At 35.4% G+C, this 21,712-nt stretch overlaps 3 protein-coding genes across 10 annotated transcripts in view; 1 reads left to right on the forward strand and 2 right to left on the reverse strand.

Annotated features, from left to right (window-relative positions):
• Positions 1 to 10,711, reverse strand: part of LOC125681078 (kelch-like protein 18) — a 30,214-nt gene extending 19,503 nt beyond the window's left edge. Inside the window, exon 1 of one of the 4 annotated variants that reach the window (XM_048920997.2) lies at positions 10,641 to 10,711. Coding sequence is in view for 3 of the 4 variants with exons in the window: in XM_048920993.2 (XP_048776950.2) it covers positions 9,714 to 9,762 (49 nt within the window). In the remaining variant the exon portion in view is untranslated. Of the gene's footprint in view, positions 255 to 473; positions 556 to 9,713; positions 10,615 to 10,640 lie in introns of those variants that run through there. The other 3 variants (XM_048920993.2, XM_056157369.1, XM_048920996.2) reach the window with 3 other exon arrangements.
• LOC125681087 (uncharacterized) lies at positions 89 to 19,032 on the forward strand. 2 transcript variants are annotated; one of them, XM_056157374.1, is made up of 7 exons: positions 89 to 692; positions 3,346 to 3,477; positions 4,743 to 4,902; positions 10,150 to 10,306; positions 12,000 to 12,156; positions 15,444 to 15,572; positions 18,374 to 19,032. In XM_056157374.1, the coding sequence occupies exons 1-7, from the start codon at positions 311 to 313 to the stop codon at positions 18,556 to 18,558; spliced, it is 1,302 nt and encodes a 433-aa protein (XP_056013349.1). In that variant the 5' UTR covers positions 89 to 310; the 3' UTR covers positions 18,559 to 19,032. The 2 variants fall into 2 exon arrangements, with proteins under 2 accessions (XP_056013349.1, XP_056013350.1); XM_056157375.1 differs by lacking the exon at positions 18,374 to 19,032 and adding an exon at positions 15,672 to 15,778 and having other exon boundaries at positions 110 to 692.
• Positions 19,007 to 21,712, reverse strand: part of LOC125681080 (heat shock 70 kDa protein 12A-like) — a 9,719-nt gene continuing 7,013 nt past the window's right edge. For all 4 annotated transcript variants that reach the window (XM_056157372.1, XM_056157370.1, XM_056157373.1 and 1 more), the window contains exons 4-5: positions 21,242 to 21,401; positions 19,007 to 20,974 (exon numbers count right to left, since the gene is read on the reverse strand). In XM_056157372.1, coding sequence (XP_056013347.1) covers positions 19,905 to 20,974; positions 21,242 to 21,401 — 1,230 coding nt within the window. In that variant the 3' untranslated portion in view covers positions 19,007 to 19,904. The remainder of the gene's footprint in view (positions 20,975 to 21,241; positions 21,402 to 21,712) is intronic.

Raw genomic sequence — 21,712 nt, forward strand, 5'->3', positions numbered from 1 at the left:
CACTCATTGCCATTGTGACAATGGAGAAAATCGGAGAATGTGTGCTCTCTTGTATGGGGAGGTAGAAAAGTATACTTTCATTTTCACCAAAATCCCGCGAAGTCGGTAGGTAAACAACTGTGCGAAGTCTGCCAACTAAGGCAACTTCGATTTTAGACCGTTTTGATTGTCATAACTTTATAAGGTGTTTGTGTAGATCAGTTTGTTTGTTGATAGTATATCATTATTCGATGTCTCCTCCCTCAGTATTGTACTCTATTTTGTTGCTGGTGTCTGGTTTTTGCAGCTCAGGGAATCAAAGAAATCAGAAATGGCATCAAACTTTCCAAATGAAGTGCAGGAAAATATTTTCAGACATATGGATGCTGAAAATTTGATGCGTGCTAAGAAAGTTTGTCGTCGTTGGAATGAAATAATTTTAAACATGGAACAGAGGGGAAGTCTGTGGTTGGAGTACTGTCTTGGAGAAATACCTTCATACACACTGACAGACATAACAAAACTGCAAGAGCTGTCCGTCGCTTGTAGGGGAAATATTTACCACCATGTGCTGTCTAAGTTAGGCTGGATTTTCTGGAAGGAGATATTTAAAGAATACATCAGAACAAGGCGTATTAAACTGGATTTGTACGTCATTACTAATGTTAGGTACAGCCCACACTGTGGTCAGGTGACAGCCTTGGCTTTTAATGGTAAGAAAAGATACATTAAGTACCTCTAGTTAGAATAGCCTATATTATGCTTAGAAAATAATTAGTTAGCTGCTGACAGAGGACCTAGAAATGGATTCAAATCGGAATTTGAACCAGGGTGTAAAAACACCATTTATAAATATGCAGGTACAGTACCCGCAACGTTATTCTTGACATGATAAACGATAGAACACGATACACGCACGATAGGATAGGATACACGCACGATACGATAGGATACACGCACGATACGATAGGATACACGGTAAACCTGATAAACGCAAAACCTGATAAACGATCTTCACGATAGACCTGATAAACGCAAAACACGATAAACGATCTTCACGATAAACGGAAAACCTGATAGAAATGTTGTAAATTTATAAACAATTTAGACAGAACGAAAGTTTGATACGTACAAAATAATTTCATTATGTTGATAATAATATTGAAGGATTTCAATACTTAATATATACCTAAAGCATATAATGTAATTATCCACGGTTGTACGTTTATTTTTTATTTTTTAAAAATTCTATTTATGTTTTCTTTAACGTCATTACAGCTAAAATCCGGAAGCTAAACTATATACGGTATTGAATTCATTAATAGATATCTATATGAATTTTCTCAGCCAATGATTCTAAAACGTATATTGTCACCTTGAATGTTTAATATATGAATCATAAATGGAGTGATTGATTTTTATCTTGCTTAACGTCTCGCTCAAGAATATTTCACTCATATGGAGACATCACCATGACCGGTGAAGATCTTTTAAATTTAGGCTTATGCTCGGCAATTACGGCCATTGAGCAGTGAGGGTTTTTTAGCGTGCCACACCTACCGTGACACGGGGCGTCTGTTTTTAAGGTCATCTCCGAGGACCCGTGATATTCACACTTGATGCCGAGTGTTTAGCAATTAAACAGGGAATTAACAAAATGGAATATAATGTAGTGTTATCATGCTTCAATAGCTCTCTTATTCTATTGTCTATTATCTTGGATATCAAATAAAACTAAGTAATATTTTGTGTGTAGCGAGGAGGGGGGTTATTTTGCATCAAGCTCCGAGCTCACCGCTCTTTCAACAACTACAATTATTTTCATAATGACCGCTTTAAATTCAATCCACTGCACTACACCATATGCTCATATGTTAGATATTTCTACACTATGAGTGATAACTGATAGTCATAAGTAATTGGAACATATTCATATGAATTGATATTTTGTTAACAAAAAATAAATAAACTATTAAAAACATATACGAAACCCGGCTTGATTTAAAGTCGCAATTTAGAAACGCTTTAAATTAAATGTTTGTGTTTAGCATGTAAAAAATTCAAATAATCATCAAAACCGGCATACATTTCCAGTATCTACATGTACGACTATTGGTATATATGTACATGTACATGTATAAATAAAAAAAAAACCAACGATGACAGCTGAATCGTGCCCAATTGAGCAGAACTTTGGGAGATGCAATATACCCTTGCTTGCACTCTTTTAAAACTTAATCTTCTAAATGTGTGAAATACAATGCCCCTGAGAATGTTTATTGTCAAAACACGGGTGATACACAAAATCAGATAGATAAGAACGCGCACAAGTTCAGTAGTTGATATATATTAAGCTGAATACAGGTGAACAAAATCCGAAGAAAAAGAACCATTATTAAAATATATGCAATAAACAATGTAATTTACTGATTTTTCCTTTCAGATGGGAACTTTCTATTTCTCTGTTAGTGTTAATTACAAATAATTGTTTCTAGACAAGGAACTGTTTATGAACTCCAGATGAAGGAGCTTTCAGTTTTATTGTCCTGGGTTTGATCGACAAACCACTGCCTACTTTCCAGACAGAATGAAATTGCGATAAATTTTCACCCTCTCTGGATAGACATATAGCTCTTTTTCTGCTTTAAAATCAACAGCTTTATGTTCTCCTTCAAATATACTGTCTTTCCTCGATTCCTAAAAATAGCTTCTTTAACAAAACGAATAAAGCTTTCGGAAAGTATCTTACTTTTTCATTAGATTTAATATACGATCCCGATAGTTTCCGAAGCTACACGATAAACGATTTTCACGATAAACGGAAAACCTGATACACGCAAAATACGATACACGATAGACCTGATAAACGCAAAACACGATAGAAAACGGAAAACCTGATGCACGATAGGATAGGATACACGCACGATACGATAGGATACACGCACGATACGATAGGATACACGCACGGTAGAACACGATAGGAATGTCAAGAATAACGTTGCGGGTACTGTATTGAGCTTGATACTTAAGATCAAAGGAAGTGATTATTTACATGTGAAAAGTGGGCTATATTGACTTTAATTTACTGAATATTTTTGTAAAACATTTCATTTTAGGGAGAGACAGATCCTACAGGATTTTAAAGACACTAGTCTGCACTAAACACTGTTTTATAACATTTCACTGCATCTTAGACAGTTTGATGAGTTAACAGTAATCAATCTCATTCTCTTATCAAGAATGTAAATTTATTTGAGAGTAGGGCAAACATGTTCTACCAAAGTGTTGGTTGACATCTTACATGATGAAGCATTTTATGCCATTTTTAAAACTGTTTTGAGAAAAACGTTCTTTTTTAATTTCCAGATTTACTTTTATATAGTGGTTTTGAAAATGGTGATGTTTGTCTGTGGAAGAATATAGATGCTAGCCAAATAAGTACGAAAGTAACAGACTCGATTCACTGCCCAGTGCAAGCTATCTACTGTAACTCAAAGGGTACGTATTTTATCGGGTCACATAAGTGACCTAATCATGCTAATTCATAGGCCTATTGTTATCTGTGCCCATCCATTGTTAACTTTCTAACTTCTCAGAAACTGCATTGCCAATATTTTCCAAATTGCTTTGTACATTTTTTATGGTAGGGGAACAAAGATTCCAAATTGAGGACCAAGGAATACCTCTGAAAATAGTATCATTTTAAAAAATCTCTGTAGTTGGTTTAAGAAGTGGTTGTACAGTTATACTGAGCATAAAAGCATCTACCAAAATATTGTGGAATGCATGAGTCAGGTTCCATGTGTGTGCAGTGATATTAAATGGTCATGGAAGCCTCCACTAAACTTGTGAGACTCCTGCCCCCTGAGTTGGTGGTTCCAGCCCCATGGGTCTTAAACTGAAAATGCATTACATCTTGAAAAATACTTTTTAATACACTTAATGATTAGCTCATACTTTGCACAAAGTACAATTATATTTCATGAATCTAAACCAAGGTCATTTTAACATTTCAAGTTAGGTCAAGGCAACTAAGAAAAGAAGAAATATTTGTCTGGGTCACAGCTTAATGATTGAGAAATATGAGTGGTTCATACTTATGACCAGTATCAGAAAAATTCTACCAGAAGGGTATTCATTTTTCAGGGATATAAAAGGTACACACATCACCTATGTATAACAGTGTGGTACCCAGGTGTCACCGCTAAGGCCCATGGACATTTTGTTTGTTACAGAGGCAGCTTACAAATATTACTTTATATAGTAAATAGTTGTAGTTTCACAGATTGTAGTGTATATGAATAAACTTGTTGTCCAAGCTTTGCTGATCATCAGTGGCATTATTTTCTTCAATCCAAGAGCTGAGATGGAGACATGGTAGCTATAAACGGTCTGATTGGTCAGGTGGATTGCCTTTAGTACTTTGGGCTTGCCACGATTTAGTCAGTGTTGTGTGTATTAATTATCAGTCATTTGGAAATCTACTACATGGAGGCTTACCTTTTGAGAGGTCGACCTTGTTGAAGCATGCTTGTATCAGGATCTGTCTTGAGATTGTAAGCTCGTGGCAATGTAAAGATACAAAACCTTAAAATGTTTTGTAGAATAGAAAATGTCATTAATGATTACGATATATCTCTGACTTTAATCAGTGTAAGAGACAGCAAGACCTGATTGGGTCCAATGAAGTCCATAGTATATAATAGATTTATCTTGTGTGTTTGTGTCCTGAAAAACTGTCTCACATATTTCTGTTTCTGTAGGAACTACTTGCTCTAAACTTCAAGGAAAGCATCAAAAGACCGAGTCTTTAATGGTGGTTTATAAAGATAAAGTCAAGCTGTACAGGACTGAGAACAAATCAGCTGGCTTTGGCCTACAGTGGCAGTGGCAGAAGGAGGTACCTAGGAAATCCTCTGAATAGTATGTGTTACTGTGCAATGTGTAAAGCAAATCTCACTGTCAATGTATGTAACAATATCACCATTTTGGTTCTGTTTTTAGGTCACCTGAGTAAACTCAAGTGACCTATTGCAATTGGTTTTCGTCCGACGTCCGCTGTGCGTTAACAATTGAACATTTTTAACTTCTTCTTAATAACTACCAGTCCAATTCTTTTCAAATTTGGTATGAAGCATCATTGGGACAAGGGGGACATAAATTGTAAATTTCAGGACTCCAGCACCCCTGGGGCCCTAGGGGCGGGGCAAAAACTGCCCAAAATTGACCAATTTTCAAAAATCTTCTTCTCAAGAACCACACACATGTAAGAAAAACTAAATGAATAATGATGTAGAGCGGGAATGCCTTTACCAAAATTTTAAATTTCATGATCCCAGGGGTAGGGGTTCTGACCCCAGGGCGGGCCCAAACTTGTTATATAGTGTTTATGTGGAAAACACTTAAATTACATCTTCTTTAATGCTATTGATACTGAATTGAAAGTAAATAGATATTAAGAAAGAACAGGTAGTCCTTTACCAAAATTGTAAATTTGATGATCCCAGGGGTAGGGGTTTTGGTATCAGGGTGGGGCCAAAATGGTCAGTTATTAAATGTGCGAACAATAAACATTTGTAACTTCTTGATAACTATCATTCCAATTCTTTTCAAATTTGATATGAAACATATTTGGAACAAGGGGAACATAAATATTAAATTTCAGGATTCCTTCACCCCCGGGGCCTATGGGGCATGGCAAAAACTGCCCCAAAATGACAAATTTTCAAAAATCTTCTCCTCAATGACCACACAAATGTAAGAAAAACTAAATGCATATAGTGATGTAGAGCAGGAAGGCCTCTACCAAGTTTGGAAATTTCATGATTCCTGGGGTAGGGGTTCTGACCCCAAGGCAGGGCCAAACTTGTTATATAATGTTTATGTTTAAACACTTAAATAACATTTTCTTTAGTGCTTTTGATACTAAATTGAAACTAAATGGATAGAGCAGGTAGTCTTTTACCAAAATTGTAAATTTGATTTTCCCAGAGTAAGGGTTTTGACCCCAGGGTGGAGCCAAACTTAGTATATATAGTATTTATGTGTAAGTTTGCTGATACTGTATAAAATCTAAATTCATACATAGAAATAGCAGAAAAGGATGTACAAAAAAGATTTAGACCTATGCCTGGTGCTTGGGGCCATAGATTTAGACCTATGCCTGGTGCTCGGGGCCATAGATTTAGACCTATGCCTGGTGCTCAGGGCCATAGATTTAGACCTATGCCTGGTGCTTGGGGCCATAGATTTAGACCTATGCCTGGTGCTTGAGGCCATAGATTTAGACCTATGCCTGGTGCTCGGGGCCATAGATTTAGACCTATGCCTAGTGCTCGAGGCCGTAGGAGTGAGGGTTCTCTATTTCACTGATGCCTGCCGAGACACAGGACTTCGATAGGGTCTCATCTGAAGACTCGCAATCCTCACTTCTAAATGCCAGGTGTTTAGAGAAGGAGCAATCACTTTCTATTTTCATGTCTTATGTGTGACATGGCCATTTTAGGCACAAGTTAGACTTGAACACATGACCTCCTGGTCACAGAATGAACACTAACCACTGAGCCACCACAAGCAGTAACCACTGAGCCACCACAAGCATTAACCATTGAGCCACCACAAGCACTAACCACTGAGCCACCACAAACACTAACCACTAAGCCACCACAAGCACTAACCACTGAGCCACCACAAGCATTAACCACTGAGCCACCACAAGCACTAACCACTGAGCCATCACAAGCACTAACCACTGAGCCACCACAAGCACTAACCACTGAGCCACCACAAACACTAACCACTGAGCCATCACAAGCACTAACCACTGAGCCACCACAAGCAGTATTTGGATCCTTACAAACATCATGATTCTCAATTCTCCAAATCAATTAAAATCATTCGTAGATCTGGAGGAGGTCACAGATGTTAACCCTCCCCTTTTTTATTTCTTTTTGTTTGGAATGAAGAGAAATAGTCTAGAGATATTTTGCTTCATGAGCGGTGGCCTGAAAACAAAAATTACAATTATCATAGATCAGCCATCTGTCTTACTCTCCTCGCTTCTGAAATCTTGGGTACCAAAGACTAAGATCATTCTCGGGGTTTGACATTTACTTTTTCGAGCACTAGACCAGTCGGGCTACTTCAAATGATTTTTTACTAGACCTCACCTTACATCAACTAGCCCTGACCAACTTTCCAGAGAAAAAAAACCCCTGGTGGTTTCTCCATATTTAAGTACTTAATTCAAATGACAAACGTCAAGTTTAAACTAAAACGTACTTAATTGTCTCAAAAACATCTTTTAGTCTCGTCATTCAATTTGATGCTTTTATTTTCAAACGCATTTTCTGTTTCTTTAAATTCTACTCGGCACAGAAATTCTTTAGTCCATTTGTTAGAACAAAATGGCCTCAACCGCTTTTTTAAAATTTCTATTTCACAAGCCCTGCTTTGTTTCTTCCCAACCTATTCCTTTTTCTCTCTCTCAGATCATCCTTCCTTGAGGACGAGAAGTCGAGACATTCCCGCACATGTGTCAACACCGAAAAATGGCTATTTACGATGTAATTTATTAATTTGATAGACACTTTCTTATATTCAATTAAAATAAACTATTTTTGGTTTTTTAAATGAAAATAAATTCAGTTTATATCTATGTATCCGAAACATAACTTTACACACATTAACAAAGAGTAAATGTCGTAAAACATCACTTCCGACAGCGACTTATATATTAGAACTAAAAATAGAGATTTTGTCATCACACGGTTCAAAATTGCTCGCAAACTCTTTACAGTTATTTTTGTTAGTTAAAAATAAGATATCTTATGGTTTAAACTAAAGTTTCTTGTTTATTTTTTCAGCACGACCAGTCGGACTAGTAAATCGATATTTTACCCGACCTGACCTATCATTTAGTAGACTCGGTCGGTCGGACGTGCCTTAGTGTCAAACCCTGATTCTTGATCCACATGACAGTGAAGTAAGAAAATCTACTGCCCCCCCCCCCCCCCCCCCCCCCCCGCCCCCCTGGCCCCCCCCCCCCCCCCCCCCCCCCCTATTTGCAGGTCTATAAACAAATTCAATTTGACACCTTCAACAGGAGCTCGGGTAGCAACCAAGGACAATAAACTCCAGTACTTCTCTGCATTACTATTCAATAATATTCAATTCCTGACATTATTGCAGTCAATACAATGGTGTATCTACCTGAGAGATATCTATGTGAGAGATACAATATTCATCAAGCCCAGTGCGCAAGGTGAATATTGTACTTGGAGGATGGCTAAATCATTATATTTTTGGTCATCTTTATTCGCAGCTTGAGTGCAAGACTTAGTCAAAAGAGGTTAGATACAGGAGTCTTTGTTTATTTTATTATTGAATAATTGTAAACATTAGAACTGGCAAACAGAGCCTACAAAACAATACTTGGTTGACCATATTTGTTTACAGCTAAAAAGCAAGACCTTGTCGACTGATTGGGTATGCAAGTTTTCGTTGGACTACCAAGAAAGATAACTAATCGTAGCAATTTTAAATTTGAAAAAATGAAATGTTATATTCTTCTCAAAGGCATGTGAAGGTGAATATAACACTCTACATGTATATTTCATCTGCATGTAGTTTGTTGGATCTCAGCCAATCAGAATGCTTTGAATCATCCATTCATATCGGTGATTTTTTAAGGCCCATTTAGGGTCCGAATTTCGGCCCTTTCTCCTCCTAAAAATTGCTAATTTTTTCCCAATTTAGCTTGCTTTTTTTTCCCAATAATAGAATTATGAAAGGAAAACGTATTTGAAAAAAAATAAACATTGGATGTGAATTATATATAAAAGACTTAACAAAGAGTTATGGGAATGATTTGGATAGAATAGTTTAAAATTTTAGAAAGTAAAAGAAAATTAGATGTGTAAAATAAAGATAATATAATGTTTGATAATGAATATAAAACTTATTTACGATAAAATTGATTTTTCCCAAAATTGTAAAAGATGTAGAAAAATCACTGATATACAATTGTCGATATGAGGGTATAGTGACCTGGGAAGTACAATATTCACTGAGCTAGGAGGAGGAATTTTTTTTTTTAGAAATCTTGATTTGAGCAGGTCATAATTTACATTAGAAAGGATGATCAATCCTTCTGATTACTAACAGTCAGTTTTTCAGACTTTCAATGAGACACTTGTAATGAAGGTTTTTTGTTTCATACTAAAGTGAATGTTAAGTCACATGGACCTTTTAATCCCAAGAGATTGTTATAGAATTTTGTTTAATCCCAAGAGATTGTTATAGAATTTTGTTTAATCCCAAGAGATTGTTATAGAATTTTGTTTAATCCCAAGAGATTGTTATAGAATTTTGTTTAATCCCAAGAAATTGTTATAGAATTTTGTTAAATCCCAAGAGATTGTTATAGAATTTTGTTTAATCCCAAGAAATTGTTATAGAATTTTGTGTAATCCCAAGAAATTATTATAGAATTTTGTTTAATCCCAAGAAATTGTTATAGAATTGTGTTTAATTCCAAGAAATTGTTATAGAATTTTGTAAAACTATTTGTAAATGTTTTGATATTGTTAGAATCCCAAATTTACCACCAACTTTCCAATGAAACCACCTTTATTTTTGCATTATTCACACTTAAAAATTCAATGGAAAAACATTTTACAGAAATTAAAATTTTTCAAACACACCTTTATTGGTACATTTTATGACTGATTTACCTGGCTGTTTGATGAAATGATAGAAAATCTCACATAAACACAGCAACATCCTACTTCATTTGATGCATCCAAAATTTGGGGTATCCTATGACCATAAAAATGCTGTTTTGCAAAATTCTATTGAAAGATTTTCGGGTATCCTATGTCCTTAACAGTATCTTGTAAGCATACATCTTCAGTGAACTGTCCAGACACATATTTTATTTAAAACTATGGATCTGGAATTTGTCGTGTTACGTCTCTATAATTCTGTTACAGTCCCAGTGAATTCTGCTCCGTTCCTGTTGGTAGTGATGTTTACATTTCTATAATTCTGTTACAGTCCCCGTGAATTCTGCTCCGTTCCTGTTGGTCTCTATAACTCTGTTACAGTCCCCGTGAATTCTGCTCCGTTCCTGTTGGTAGTGATGTTTACATTTCTATAATTCTTTTACAGTCCCCGTGAATTCTGCTCCGTTCCTGTTGGTAGTGATGTTTGGTTTGAATGGTACTCAGGAGGTTATGTTTATTCGGTATCGGATCAAACCAAGAAGAAAAGAATGGAAGATAATCGGTCGACTCAGATAACAGCAGCAGATTCCAGCAATAGGAAGGTAGGCTTCTTAAGACCGGGACTCTCTCATCATCAATGTGTAGTGAAAGAAGCGTGTTACATTTGTACATATGTAAAACGGAGGACAAAATTCCATACACTTTGAATTCACTACAGGTTATTTTCATGTTTTGTGAGTGAAATCTGTCTCCATTAAATTAACAATTTTTTGATATTATACAAGACTAACAGCAGAGTTAATATTTTATTCTTTTTGCTTCAGTTTTAACTTTACAATTTTTACCTCACACAAAAACAATTTAAACAGTGGAATTAAAATTTTAGCATAATATATAAAACTGATCTGACTGTAGATGGTATCTATAGCAACTTACATCCAATTGTAGATGATACATGTACCTATGGTAATATATGACTGTCTCTAGATGGTGTACATCATGGTAACCAATATTTGATTGTAGACATTATCTTTGGTAACCAACTGTAAAAGTGATATAGATGATATTTAAGACAACTAATATCTGACTATAGATGATAGATATCATAACCAATATCTGATTATAGATGTACATATCATAACCTATATCTGATTATAGATGTACATATCATAACCTATATCTGATTATAGATTATAGATATAACCTATATCTGACTATAGATGTACATATCATAACCAATATCTGATTATAGATGTACATATCATAACCTATATCTGATTATAGATGATAGATATCATAACCTATATCTGATTATACATGATAGATATCATGACCTATATCTGATTATAGATGATAGATATCATAACCTATATCTGATTATACATGATAGATATCATGACCTATATCTGATTATAGATGATAGATATCATAACCTATATCTGATTATAGATGTACATATCATAACCTATATCTGACTATAGATGATAGATATCATGACCTATATCTGATTATAGATGATACATATCATAACCTATATCTGATTATAGATGTACATATCATAACCTATATCTGACTATAGATGATAGATATCATAACCTATATCTGACTATAGATGTACATATCATAACCTATATCTGACTATAGATGATACATATCATAACTTATATCTGATTATAGATGATACATATCATAACCTATATCTGACTATAGATGATAGATATCATAACCTATATCTGATTATAGATGATAGATATCATAACCTATATCTGACTATAGATGATAGATATCATAACCTATATCTGACTATAGATGATAGATATCATAACCTATATCTGACTATAGATGTACATATCATAACCTATATCTGACTATAGATGATACATATCATAACTTATATCTGATTATAGATGATACATATCATAACCTATATCTGACTATAGATGATAGATATCATAACCTATATCTGATTATAGATGATAGATATCATAACCTATATCTGACTATAGATGATAGATATCATAACCTATATCTGATTATAGATGTACATATCATAACCTATATCTGACTGTAGATGATAGATATCATGACCTATATCTGATTATAGATGTACATATCATAACCTATATCTGACTATAGATGATAAATATAACCTATATCTGATTATAGATGATAGATATCATAACCTATATCTGACTATAGATGATAAATATAACCTATATCTGATTATAGATGATAGATATCATAACCTATATCTGACTGTAGATGATATTTACATTCACCTGTATGTGATTGTAGGTGGTATATGGGACGAGGACTGGAGATGTTTTTTCCTTCAGTCTAACCGACACCTGTGAATTTGAGAAGTACCTGTCAGACCTCAGTTACCGGGGAAACGTGGGTTCTAGTGTCAGACAGCTGATCAGTAAAGGAGAATATATTTTATGTTTAACAGGTAGAGACATTTTTAATTTCTAAAAGACAGATGTATGTAAGAATTTATGCACTGTATATGTCAATGCACATTTATAATAGATAGTCGTATATGAATTGTAGACTTATCACATTAATTTTATTTATTTGGAGATATTGGCAGATAGGCAGTTTTATTGTATCTGTCATAAAGAAAGCAGAATTATACAGATATTTTTTATCAAATACTAATCTAATATACATCAACCAACTCCATCATACAAATAAAGAATATACATTTATCTCATACGTGTGGTGTATATTGAGAGTTAGATAAAGCATTAGCTTAATCACACGCCTGTTTGATAAAGCACTTCCCGTCCGAACTACTTTTGACACTGTCCCCGCTTGGATGATATATTTTCTGTGTTTATGCATATCCATGCATGAAATAAAGCGTAAAACGTATTATTCTGTATTTATTTAGAATTTCTTTTATAGCAAAATTAAAATGATGTTGCCCCCACTGACATATAATGCAAGTTACCGGTCACAAAAATGCCAACTCGGTCTGTAACTACTCAAAAATTACGATCAGAAAACAAAAATATGTGCACATTATTATCATCGACAAGGAATCGACGGCCTACTGGACAAGCCTAATCGAAAGTACCTCGACATGCTGCGGTACCAAGTATTCACAAGCACAGTCTCTTTTTTTCTGGAGCATATTAGCATAATGTAACAAATCTCAACAGCTTTACTTACTAGGCCAGGCTAGGTCTATTTAAAGTGCCTCGGGATTTCCTCTCGCCCTTAGGTCCAAAGAAACTATGTAAAAAAAAAGATCCAAATGCACAAACACTTCTACTTTTCATTGTAAACTGTTGAACATTCTAAAAATGCTGCATTAAAATATTAATAACTTTCATTGATCGTTATTACACATGTTTATTTCAAAACGACAACAACATCAAACTTTTATCAGGTCAGGCCTACGTCAAAAAAATGAATACTTGGTCAATAGTTGTTATTTTCTTGGAATGGCAAAACTATTATTAATTATAAACTATAATCCATTCTAAAACAATTTTCATCCATCATGGTTTCTTTTATAAAAATGACCATTTGTACTGTATATTAATGGTTTATAAATGCACTATTTTTTCCCCGCGTAAGGTAGACAGATTAATCACGACGTCTGAGCCACGGATTCAAAACAAATTCAATCAGCTGTTTCTACCATACTGGGGATCATCTCAAAATTAAGTGAAAAGAAGACGTATGAGATAAATAGAACATCTATAATTGCATATTTTGATATTTGGTTTATCCAACTCGTTGATATGGTGTATTTATTCGCTCGGCAAGCCTCTCGAATAAATACACCATATCAACTCATTGGATAAACCAAATATCAAAACACGCAATATAGATATCCTCTATGTGTTAGTTTTTAAGTCACTTGTGTCACTCAGATGACCTATTGCAATTGGTCTGTGTCTGTCGTTGTGTGTCATCCATCATGCGTTAACAATTGAACATTTTTAACTTCTTAATGATAACTACCATTCCAATTCTTTTCAAATTTGTATAAAGCATCTTTAGGACAAGGGGGATATAAATTGTAAATTTCAGATCTCCTGCACCCCTGGGCCTGAGGGAAGAGGCAAAAAGTGACTAATTTTCAAATATCTTCTTCTCTAGAACCACACATGCGTAAGAAAAAGTAAATGCATCATGGTGCAGAGCAGGAAAACCAAAATTGTAAATTTCATGATCCCTGGGGTAGGGTTCTGACTCTAGGGCGGGGCCAAAGTTGGTATTTAGTATTTATGTGTAAAACACTTAAAATAGCATTTTCTTTAGTGCTATTAGTACTAAATAGAAACTAAATTGATATTTATAAAGAACAGATTAAGTCCTTTACCAAAATTGTAAATTTAATGATCCCAGAGGTAGGGATTTTGGTATCAGGGTGGGGCCAAAATGGTCAGTTGTTAAATGTGTAAACAATAGAACATTTTTAACTTCTTGATAACTACTATTCTAAATTTGATATGAAGCATGTTTGGGGCAAGGGGGACATAAATTGTAATTTTCAGGACTCCTGCACCCTGGGGCCTTAGGGGCAGGGCAAAAACTGCCAAAAATTGACCAATTCTAAAAAAAAATCTTCTCTAGAACCACATGTTTTTAAAAAAAAATCTAAATGCATCATGATATAGAGCAGGAAGAACTATACCAAAATTGTAAATTTCATGATCCCTGGGGTAGAGGTTCTGACCCCAGGGAGGGCCAAACTTTGTATATAGTGTTTATGTGTAAAACACTTTTAAAAATAACATCTTTTATTAATGATATTGATACTAAATGGATGTTTACAAAGAACAGGTAGTCCTTTACCAAAATTGTAAATTTGATGATCCCAAGGATAGGGTTGTGGTATCAGGGTGGGTCCAAAATGGTCAGTTAGTAAATGTGTCAACAATAGAACATTTGAACTTCTTGATAATTGCTCTTCAAACCCCTTTCAGTTGGTATTAAGCATCTTTGGGACAAGGAGGACATAAATTGTAATTTTCAGGACTCCTGCATCCCATGGGCCTTAGGGGCATGGCAAAAACTGCCAAAAATTGACCAATTTTTAAAAGTCTTCTCTGTAACTGCATATCTTTAAGAAAAACTAAATACATAGTGATATAAAGTGGGGAGGCCTCTACCAACATAGTAAATTTCAGGATCCCCGGGTTAAAGGTTCTGACTCCAGGGTGGGGTCAAACTTTGTATATATATATATAGTGTATAAGTGCAAAACATGTAAATGATATTTGCTTTAAGGCTATTGATACTAAATTGAAACTCAATGGAAATTTAAAAGGAATTTTACCAGTGATCCCAGGGAGTAAGAGTTTGGTTTTAGGGTGGAGCCAAAATTATTATAGTGATTATTGTCTTTATCATTTGAAGGACTTCTTGAAGTTTACTGATACAGCAACCCCAGGTTTTGACTTTAGGGGGGATGGGTCCAAATTAGTGGTATCATTTAATGATCATACATGTACATGTATCATATTATGTAAAGCCTTTCATCAGTATATACACTTTTGAGAGCATTGAAGTTTAAAGTTTTATGCTGTTGCTGACTATTAGAGTTTAGCTTAGATATTCAGAACAGGAAATAATTTCTAGATTTTAAGCCCTTGGGACTAGTTATACTTTTAACTACATTGTAGTACTCAGGTGACCAATAAGGCCTGTGGGCCTCTTGTTTGAATTACTTTTAAAAAGTACAGGGATGATTACTGAATATTTGAATTTCGATTTCAGATGATTCAGACATTTTCGTATCAGATGGTTCTTCCATTTTCCATAAACTTGATGTTCATGGGGTGTTTGGCTGCCATGTTGAATGTATAGCTTGGTATGCATCAATTCTAGTCATAGGAACAAAATACGGTAAGTCATACATGTATACCATAGTATTCTGAAAACCTGCTCATTGTGCCTCAGAATACTGACTTGCTAAAACTCCTTACAAATTACTTTTTCTTTCAGAGAATGATTTTGATATCAGGGTACACATGGGTGATGTAAGACAGTGACTTTGCCGATTATATTTTATGTTCTCATACTCCCACAATAAAGAATTATTGTATACAGATTGTTTTTGCCCCATGTAATTTTTCACCCTTCATGATCGGAAAAAATGGAGATCTGAGGTGAGATCTGTCATGTGTGCAGCTAGCCAGCCATCTGCAAGGGGGCCCACTAATGTGGACAATACCCGAATACCTGCACGTAAATAAAAAGGAACTGACAACAACAGCAACTTTGACACTTGCAAATGGTTTTACTCCATTTTAAATTTGCTCAGACACAATTGTGTTTAAAGAGAGATAAAAGAAAACAGTTTCACCCAGTCTTGAACTCACCCAATGATACAGACCGCCACGGTAGTCTAGAGAACTCACCCAATGATACAGACCGCCGCGGTAGTCTAGAGAACTCACCCAATGATACAGACCGCCGCGGTGTTCTAGAGGTAGAGTGTTCACCCAGCATGCAGGAAGGCCAGGGTTCGAAGCCCAGCCGCAACAGACCTGAGTCTTTAAAAGAGGTAGTTACAGTTCCATCACCAAACGCTCGGCATCAGGTGTGAATGTCACAGGTCCTCGCGGAGATGACCTTAAAAACGGATGTCTCGTGTCGCAGTAGGTGTGGTACGCTAAAGAACCCTCCATCTCGATATGAATGAAAATTTCTCGAGAGGGACGTTAAACAAGATACAATAAATCAATCGATCAATCAATCACTCTATGACAAATAGGGCAAAAATGAAATGGGAGAGAATATTTCCTCGTATACAGAACAATATTGATATCTGACCCCATAAAACATTTAAACTTTTAAGGGATCTAAATATTTAGGAAACTTACAGTAACATGAACAGGGCTTGAAATTAACTTGTTATGTAACCCATCCAGCTGATAGAGTATAATTTCAACCAGTCCACTGAAAATTTTACCAATTCAGAGTTATTCACAAACTATTAATTATATTTGAATTGTGTTATTGAAATAAGATAATGGGATTTTAACTCGGATGTTTTAGAAGTATGTGAGATCTACATCAATCTAATTAAAATTAGCTCCTTTGATCTGCTCATGTATATCGCTACCTTGTGTAGTGATTAATCAGGTTCCCCCGATATATACAGGGCAATGGCAAATGTGCATTTTGGATTAGGCAAGTGGGTTTTTCAAAGTTTAAGAAAACTGACCGGTCCTATCGGACTGACTGTCACAAACGTTAGTCAGTCCACCAGACTTTTGACCACCAGTCAAAAGACTAATGAACATATATTAATTTCCAGCCCTGGTGAATGGATGCTTGTTGAAAAACTGAGGTTGGTAAATTAAGGCAGAAACAATACTGAATGAGATATACAATGGCCCTGTTCTAAAACAGTGCCACAGTTTTCAAACTCCTTCTAATTATGCCCCCCTTTTAAAAAGAGGGGGCATATTGTTTTGCAACTGTCGGTCGGTCGGTCTGTAGACCACATGTTGTCCACTCAATATCTTGAGAACCATTCACTTGATGATAATGATATTTCATATGTGGGTTGGTTATGAGTGGAACATGACCCCTATTGTTTTTCAGGTCAAAAGGTCAAGTGTAAATCTACTCTGGACATAGGAATATAATGTCCGCTCAATATCTCGAGAACCCTTTGCTTGAAAGACATCAAACTTGGCACACTGGTACATCCTAAGGAGTAGATGACACCTATTGATATTTAGGTCATATGGTCAAAGGTCAAACTGGGCATAGCAATATACTGACCATTCAATGTCTAGAGAAACCTTTGCTTGACAGACATCAAACTTGGTACACCAGTACATCTTCAGAAGAAGATGACCCCTATTGATTTTGAGGTCACATGGTCAAAGGTCAAGGGTCAAGCTGGACATAGGAATATACTGTCTGTTCAATATCTTGAGAACCCTTTGCTTGACAGACATCAAACTTGGTACACTGGTACATCTTCAGGAGAAGATGATCCCTATTGATTTTGAGGTCACATGTTTAAAGGTCAAGTGTCAACCTGGACATTGGAATATACTGTCTGCTCAATATCTTGAGAACCCTTTGCTTGACAGACATCAAACTTTAAATAGTACACTGGTGTATATTCAGGAGAAGATGACTCCTATAGATTTTGAGGTCACATTTTCAAAGGTCAAGGGTCAAACTGGACATAGTAATATACTGTCCACACAATATCTTGATAACCCTTTTACTTGACAGACATCAAACTTAGTACACTGGTACATCTTCAGGAGAGGATGACCCATATTGATTTTGAGGTCAAAAGTTAACTGGACATAGTAATATATTGTCTCCTATATTTTAAGAATTATTTGCTTGATTGAAACATACCAAACTTGGTACACTGGTACAGCATAAGGAGTAGATGACCCTTATTGAATTTTAGGTCACATGGTCAATTCACTCTTGACATAGGAAGATATTGTCTGCTCAATATTTTGAATTGATGATAATACTATCAATTAAATGATATGTGTGTATAACCCTTTTCAATTTTGCACCATGGGGGGCATATGTGTTTTACAAACATCTCTTGTTTTATTTTTACTTCTAAATTTTGAGTTTTCTAAAAACACGTGTAAAAATGAAAATGGTAAACACCAATGGAGGAAATTCCTGATGAGTTTATCATAATCTGTTTGTAGGTGCTGTTCGTGTGTATCATGTTCCCGGTGAAAAAGACATTCTCAGTCTGGAATTGAACAACTGTACAGTGATTCAACTGAACTGTGAGCATGTGAATGCGCTAGCAATAGGGGATGATGGGAGCCGACCCGTGGTTGCTGTGGCAACAGATGCTTTAGGGGTCATCCATATTATTCGTTGGTGATTGTTACAATGCTAGCTAGTTTTATGTAGATGGCTTTTATTTTTTTCAGAAATCTTCAGGTGCTGATTTATGATTTGAATGTGGTTTTAATTCCGATATCACAGTGATTTTTTGTTTTATCTCGATATCACAGTGATTTTTTGTTTTATCTCGATATCACAGGGATTTTTTGTTTCATCTCGATATCACAGGGATTTTTTGTTTTATCTCGATATCACAGGGATTTTTTGTTTCATCTCGATATCACAGGGAGTGTTTGTTTTATCTCGATATCACTGTGATTTTTTGTTTTATCTCGATATCACAGGGATTTTTTGTTTCATCTCGATATCACAGGGATTTTTTGTTTTATTTTTATACTTTTATGCATATTTCAGGTAAATCTGTTTGTTTAACATAAGATACTATGTTACAACTGTATATGACTGATTGATACGAAACCATAAAATACTATTAAAAATATTTATTATAAAAGTTATATTTCAATCTTTTTTAAATGTACATATTCCCACACAAACACGTAGTCTTTTATAACTTGTACATCATATAACAGACAGCCTACTGGCAGCCGGTAATAAACTACATGTACATGTACATATCTCATACAGAGTAAAGGACAAACATTATATACATGTATTTATATAGATGTGTCTGTTGCACATTTTCATTATTTACAGTAGCAAGAAGTGAGAATCAAGATTTTATTTACAGTTAAAGGGACTGGTTCACGATTTTTGATAAAAATATTTTTCATTTTTGATGGTAAACATTAAAATTATAACTCATTTGATATTGACAGCCAAAATTTTGACCTTCTGAATGCAAGAATTAAAGCAATATTTTAGCCTTAAAGCTGTGTTATTTAAACAAAGACTCGAGTCTTTTTATGTATACAAAAACAAGTAAAATATTGATTTTGTAATATAAAGCATCTTAATTTTGTATAGTCACAAATTTTAACTTTTAGATGATACATTTACCCCAAACATGCTCGAAATCTGAAAGATATAATAAACTTAGATCGATATCCATTTCTTTTGAAAATTTCATAAACAATAACATACCGCAATCTTTGTTTACAAAACAAATAATAAACTCTCTAAAATGAGCTTCTGTGATAATGTATAACCTTAATTTTTATGTGAACTCTTTTAAACACATTAGACAGTATAGATTTTGATCATTAAAAGTGAATAAGAAGTAACACTAAACAAAATCCCATACTTTTGACAACCCAAAGTTTTAAGTTTCCAAACCTGACTTTCATTGGCAGATGAGGATATGTAAATTCATGAAAATGAAGTTTGATGAGAGTATCATTATGTACAGGATTATATCACTGCTGATCACTGGTTCTGCTTTCTAAGAAAATCATAGGAATCTCTGTACGTCTCATCGAGACAATCGTCTGTCATGGCCACGCTGAACCGAGTGCTTCCAAACTCCACGACAACATGAATCTGTGCATCTTCTGACCAACCTCCATTTGGTCTACGAAGCACAATGGTGCCAAGTTTTGTACAGTTTTTGTCGGTGGTATAAGTGGGATTCTCTGATGTTGATTTATATATACCGATACCTGTGACCGCGTCCTCTTCCGAAGGACTGTACGTGTTTTCTATCTTATGGCCAAAAGGAACATCTTCACCTTTTTGCACCAAAGCTTCAAAAATGTGCTGACACATTGTTTGTCCGTCTGGTTTCTTAATTTTGTATTTATTAGGATGCAACCCTTCAATAAATTGTACATTTACTTCCAGTCCGATAGTACAGAGACTGATTCTAGAGGAGATGATGCTAGGAGTATGACCAAATAATACAGCTCCTTTCAGGACTGCTAATCCTGGATCGGCAGGGGCAATAACTTTCTTATTGGGAAATAATTCCCGTATTGCCTTCAACACCATTGGCGATTCAGAAAAACCGCCTACGAGAAGAATTTTCGATACAGACTCCCCTTGAAAGGACTGCATGATTTCTGTGATATGTTGAATGATTCCTTGCAGTGTATGATTGAAAAATTCTTTGAAAATTTCGGGATGCACTCGAAGTTTTCCTGCTTTGAATTCCACTGTCTTTGCGTACCTTGTCTGTGGCAGTGCTTCTGCCAGTGTTTCTTCTGACTGCTCCTTAAATATCTCCAGCAGACGAAATGGTAATGTTATGGTTACTTTATCTTCTAAATTGGGCTTGATAGTGCGCTTCTTCGTTTCAAAATCACGGAAGAGTGTAATATAATCATCCATGTTTTCATCCTTCAACGTTGACAGGACATCATTTCCAAAGAGCTTCGCCAAGAACTGATAAAACGCGTCGTCCACTTTGGTTCCTCCCCACGCTCCACCAGTTGCATGATGGACTTCTCGAAGTTTCTGGTTCGATTGCACTTCATGGACTGTGATGTCAGCTGTTCCTCCTACAAATAAAAAATACCACACTTGGCAATATCAGAAAAGTACTAGCAAACAACATACAATGCTACTCTTTTTTGTAATATGAGAGAATGTCGTATACATACTTTGTAACTTTAATAGAATTACAAGAATATTGTCGTATTCGATGAATGGAAAAACATTGGACTGGTAATGATTGCCAAACAATAGATGTGTTCAATTGCAACTTGTGTTCACCAGTAATTTTTGGAACCCCATCATATTTAGTGTTATTTGTAGCAGTTTCTGACCTCCCAAATCCAACACCATGTATTGCGTCCCGGGTTCGAATGCGTAAGCTCCAGTTCTTCCTTTATTATACGACATCACTTCCACAGGCACGTGGTTGCAGTAAATGGACGCGGCTTCTGGCTCCAAAGCCAACAGCAGTTGTTTTGTCAGGATACCAGCCTGTATAATAACACAAAACATGGTGACTCACAAACTGGATACTCACTCACGAGTTGCTGCTTGCATATCTACAATCACTTCTTATAAACGAATGCCATTTTCCTATGACTTCTTCATCTATCTGGCTTTTCATGTCCCCGAGATCGAAGATCTGGGCATATTGTTATTGTTCTGTCTGTCACTCCAGTCATTCTGTCCAAAACGTTAGCCTTGCTCATAACTTTCTTAATTAACTTATTAACCTAGGCAACATCTCCTGAACTATTTGAGTTAGGTCTTTTTGCACATACATTTCTTGTGACTGGAAGGCC

Source organism: Ostrea edulis, chromosome 2, assembly GCF_947568905.1.
Source record: "Ostrea edulis chromosome 2, xbOstEdul1.1, whole genome shotgun sequence".
NCBI lineage: Eukaryota > Metazoa > Mollusca > Bivalvia > Ostreida > Ostreidae > Ostrea > Ostrea edulis.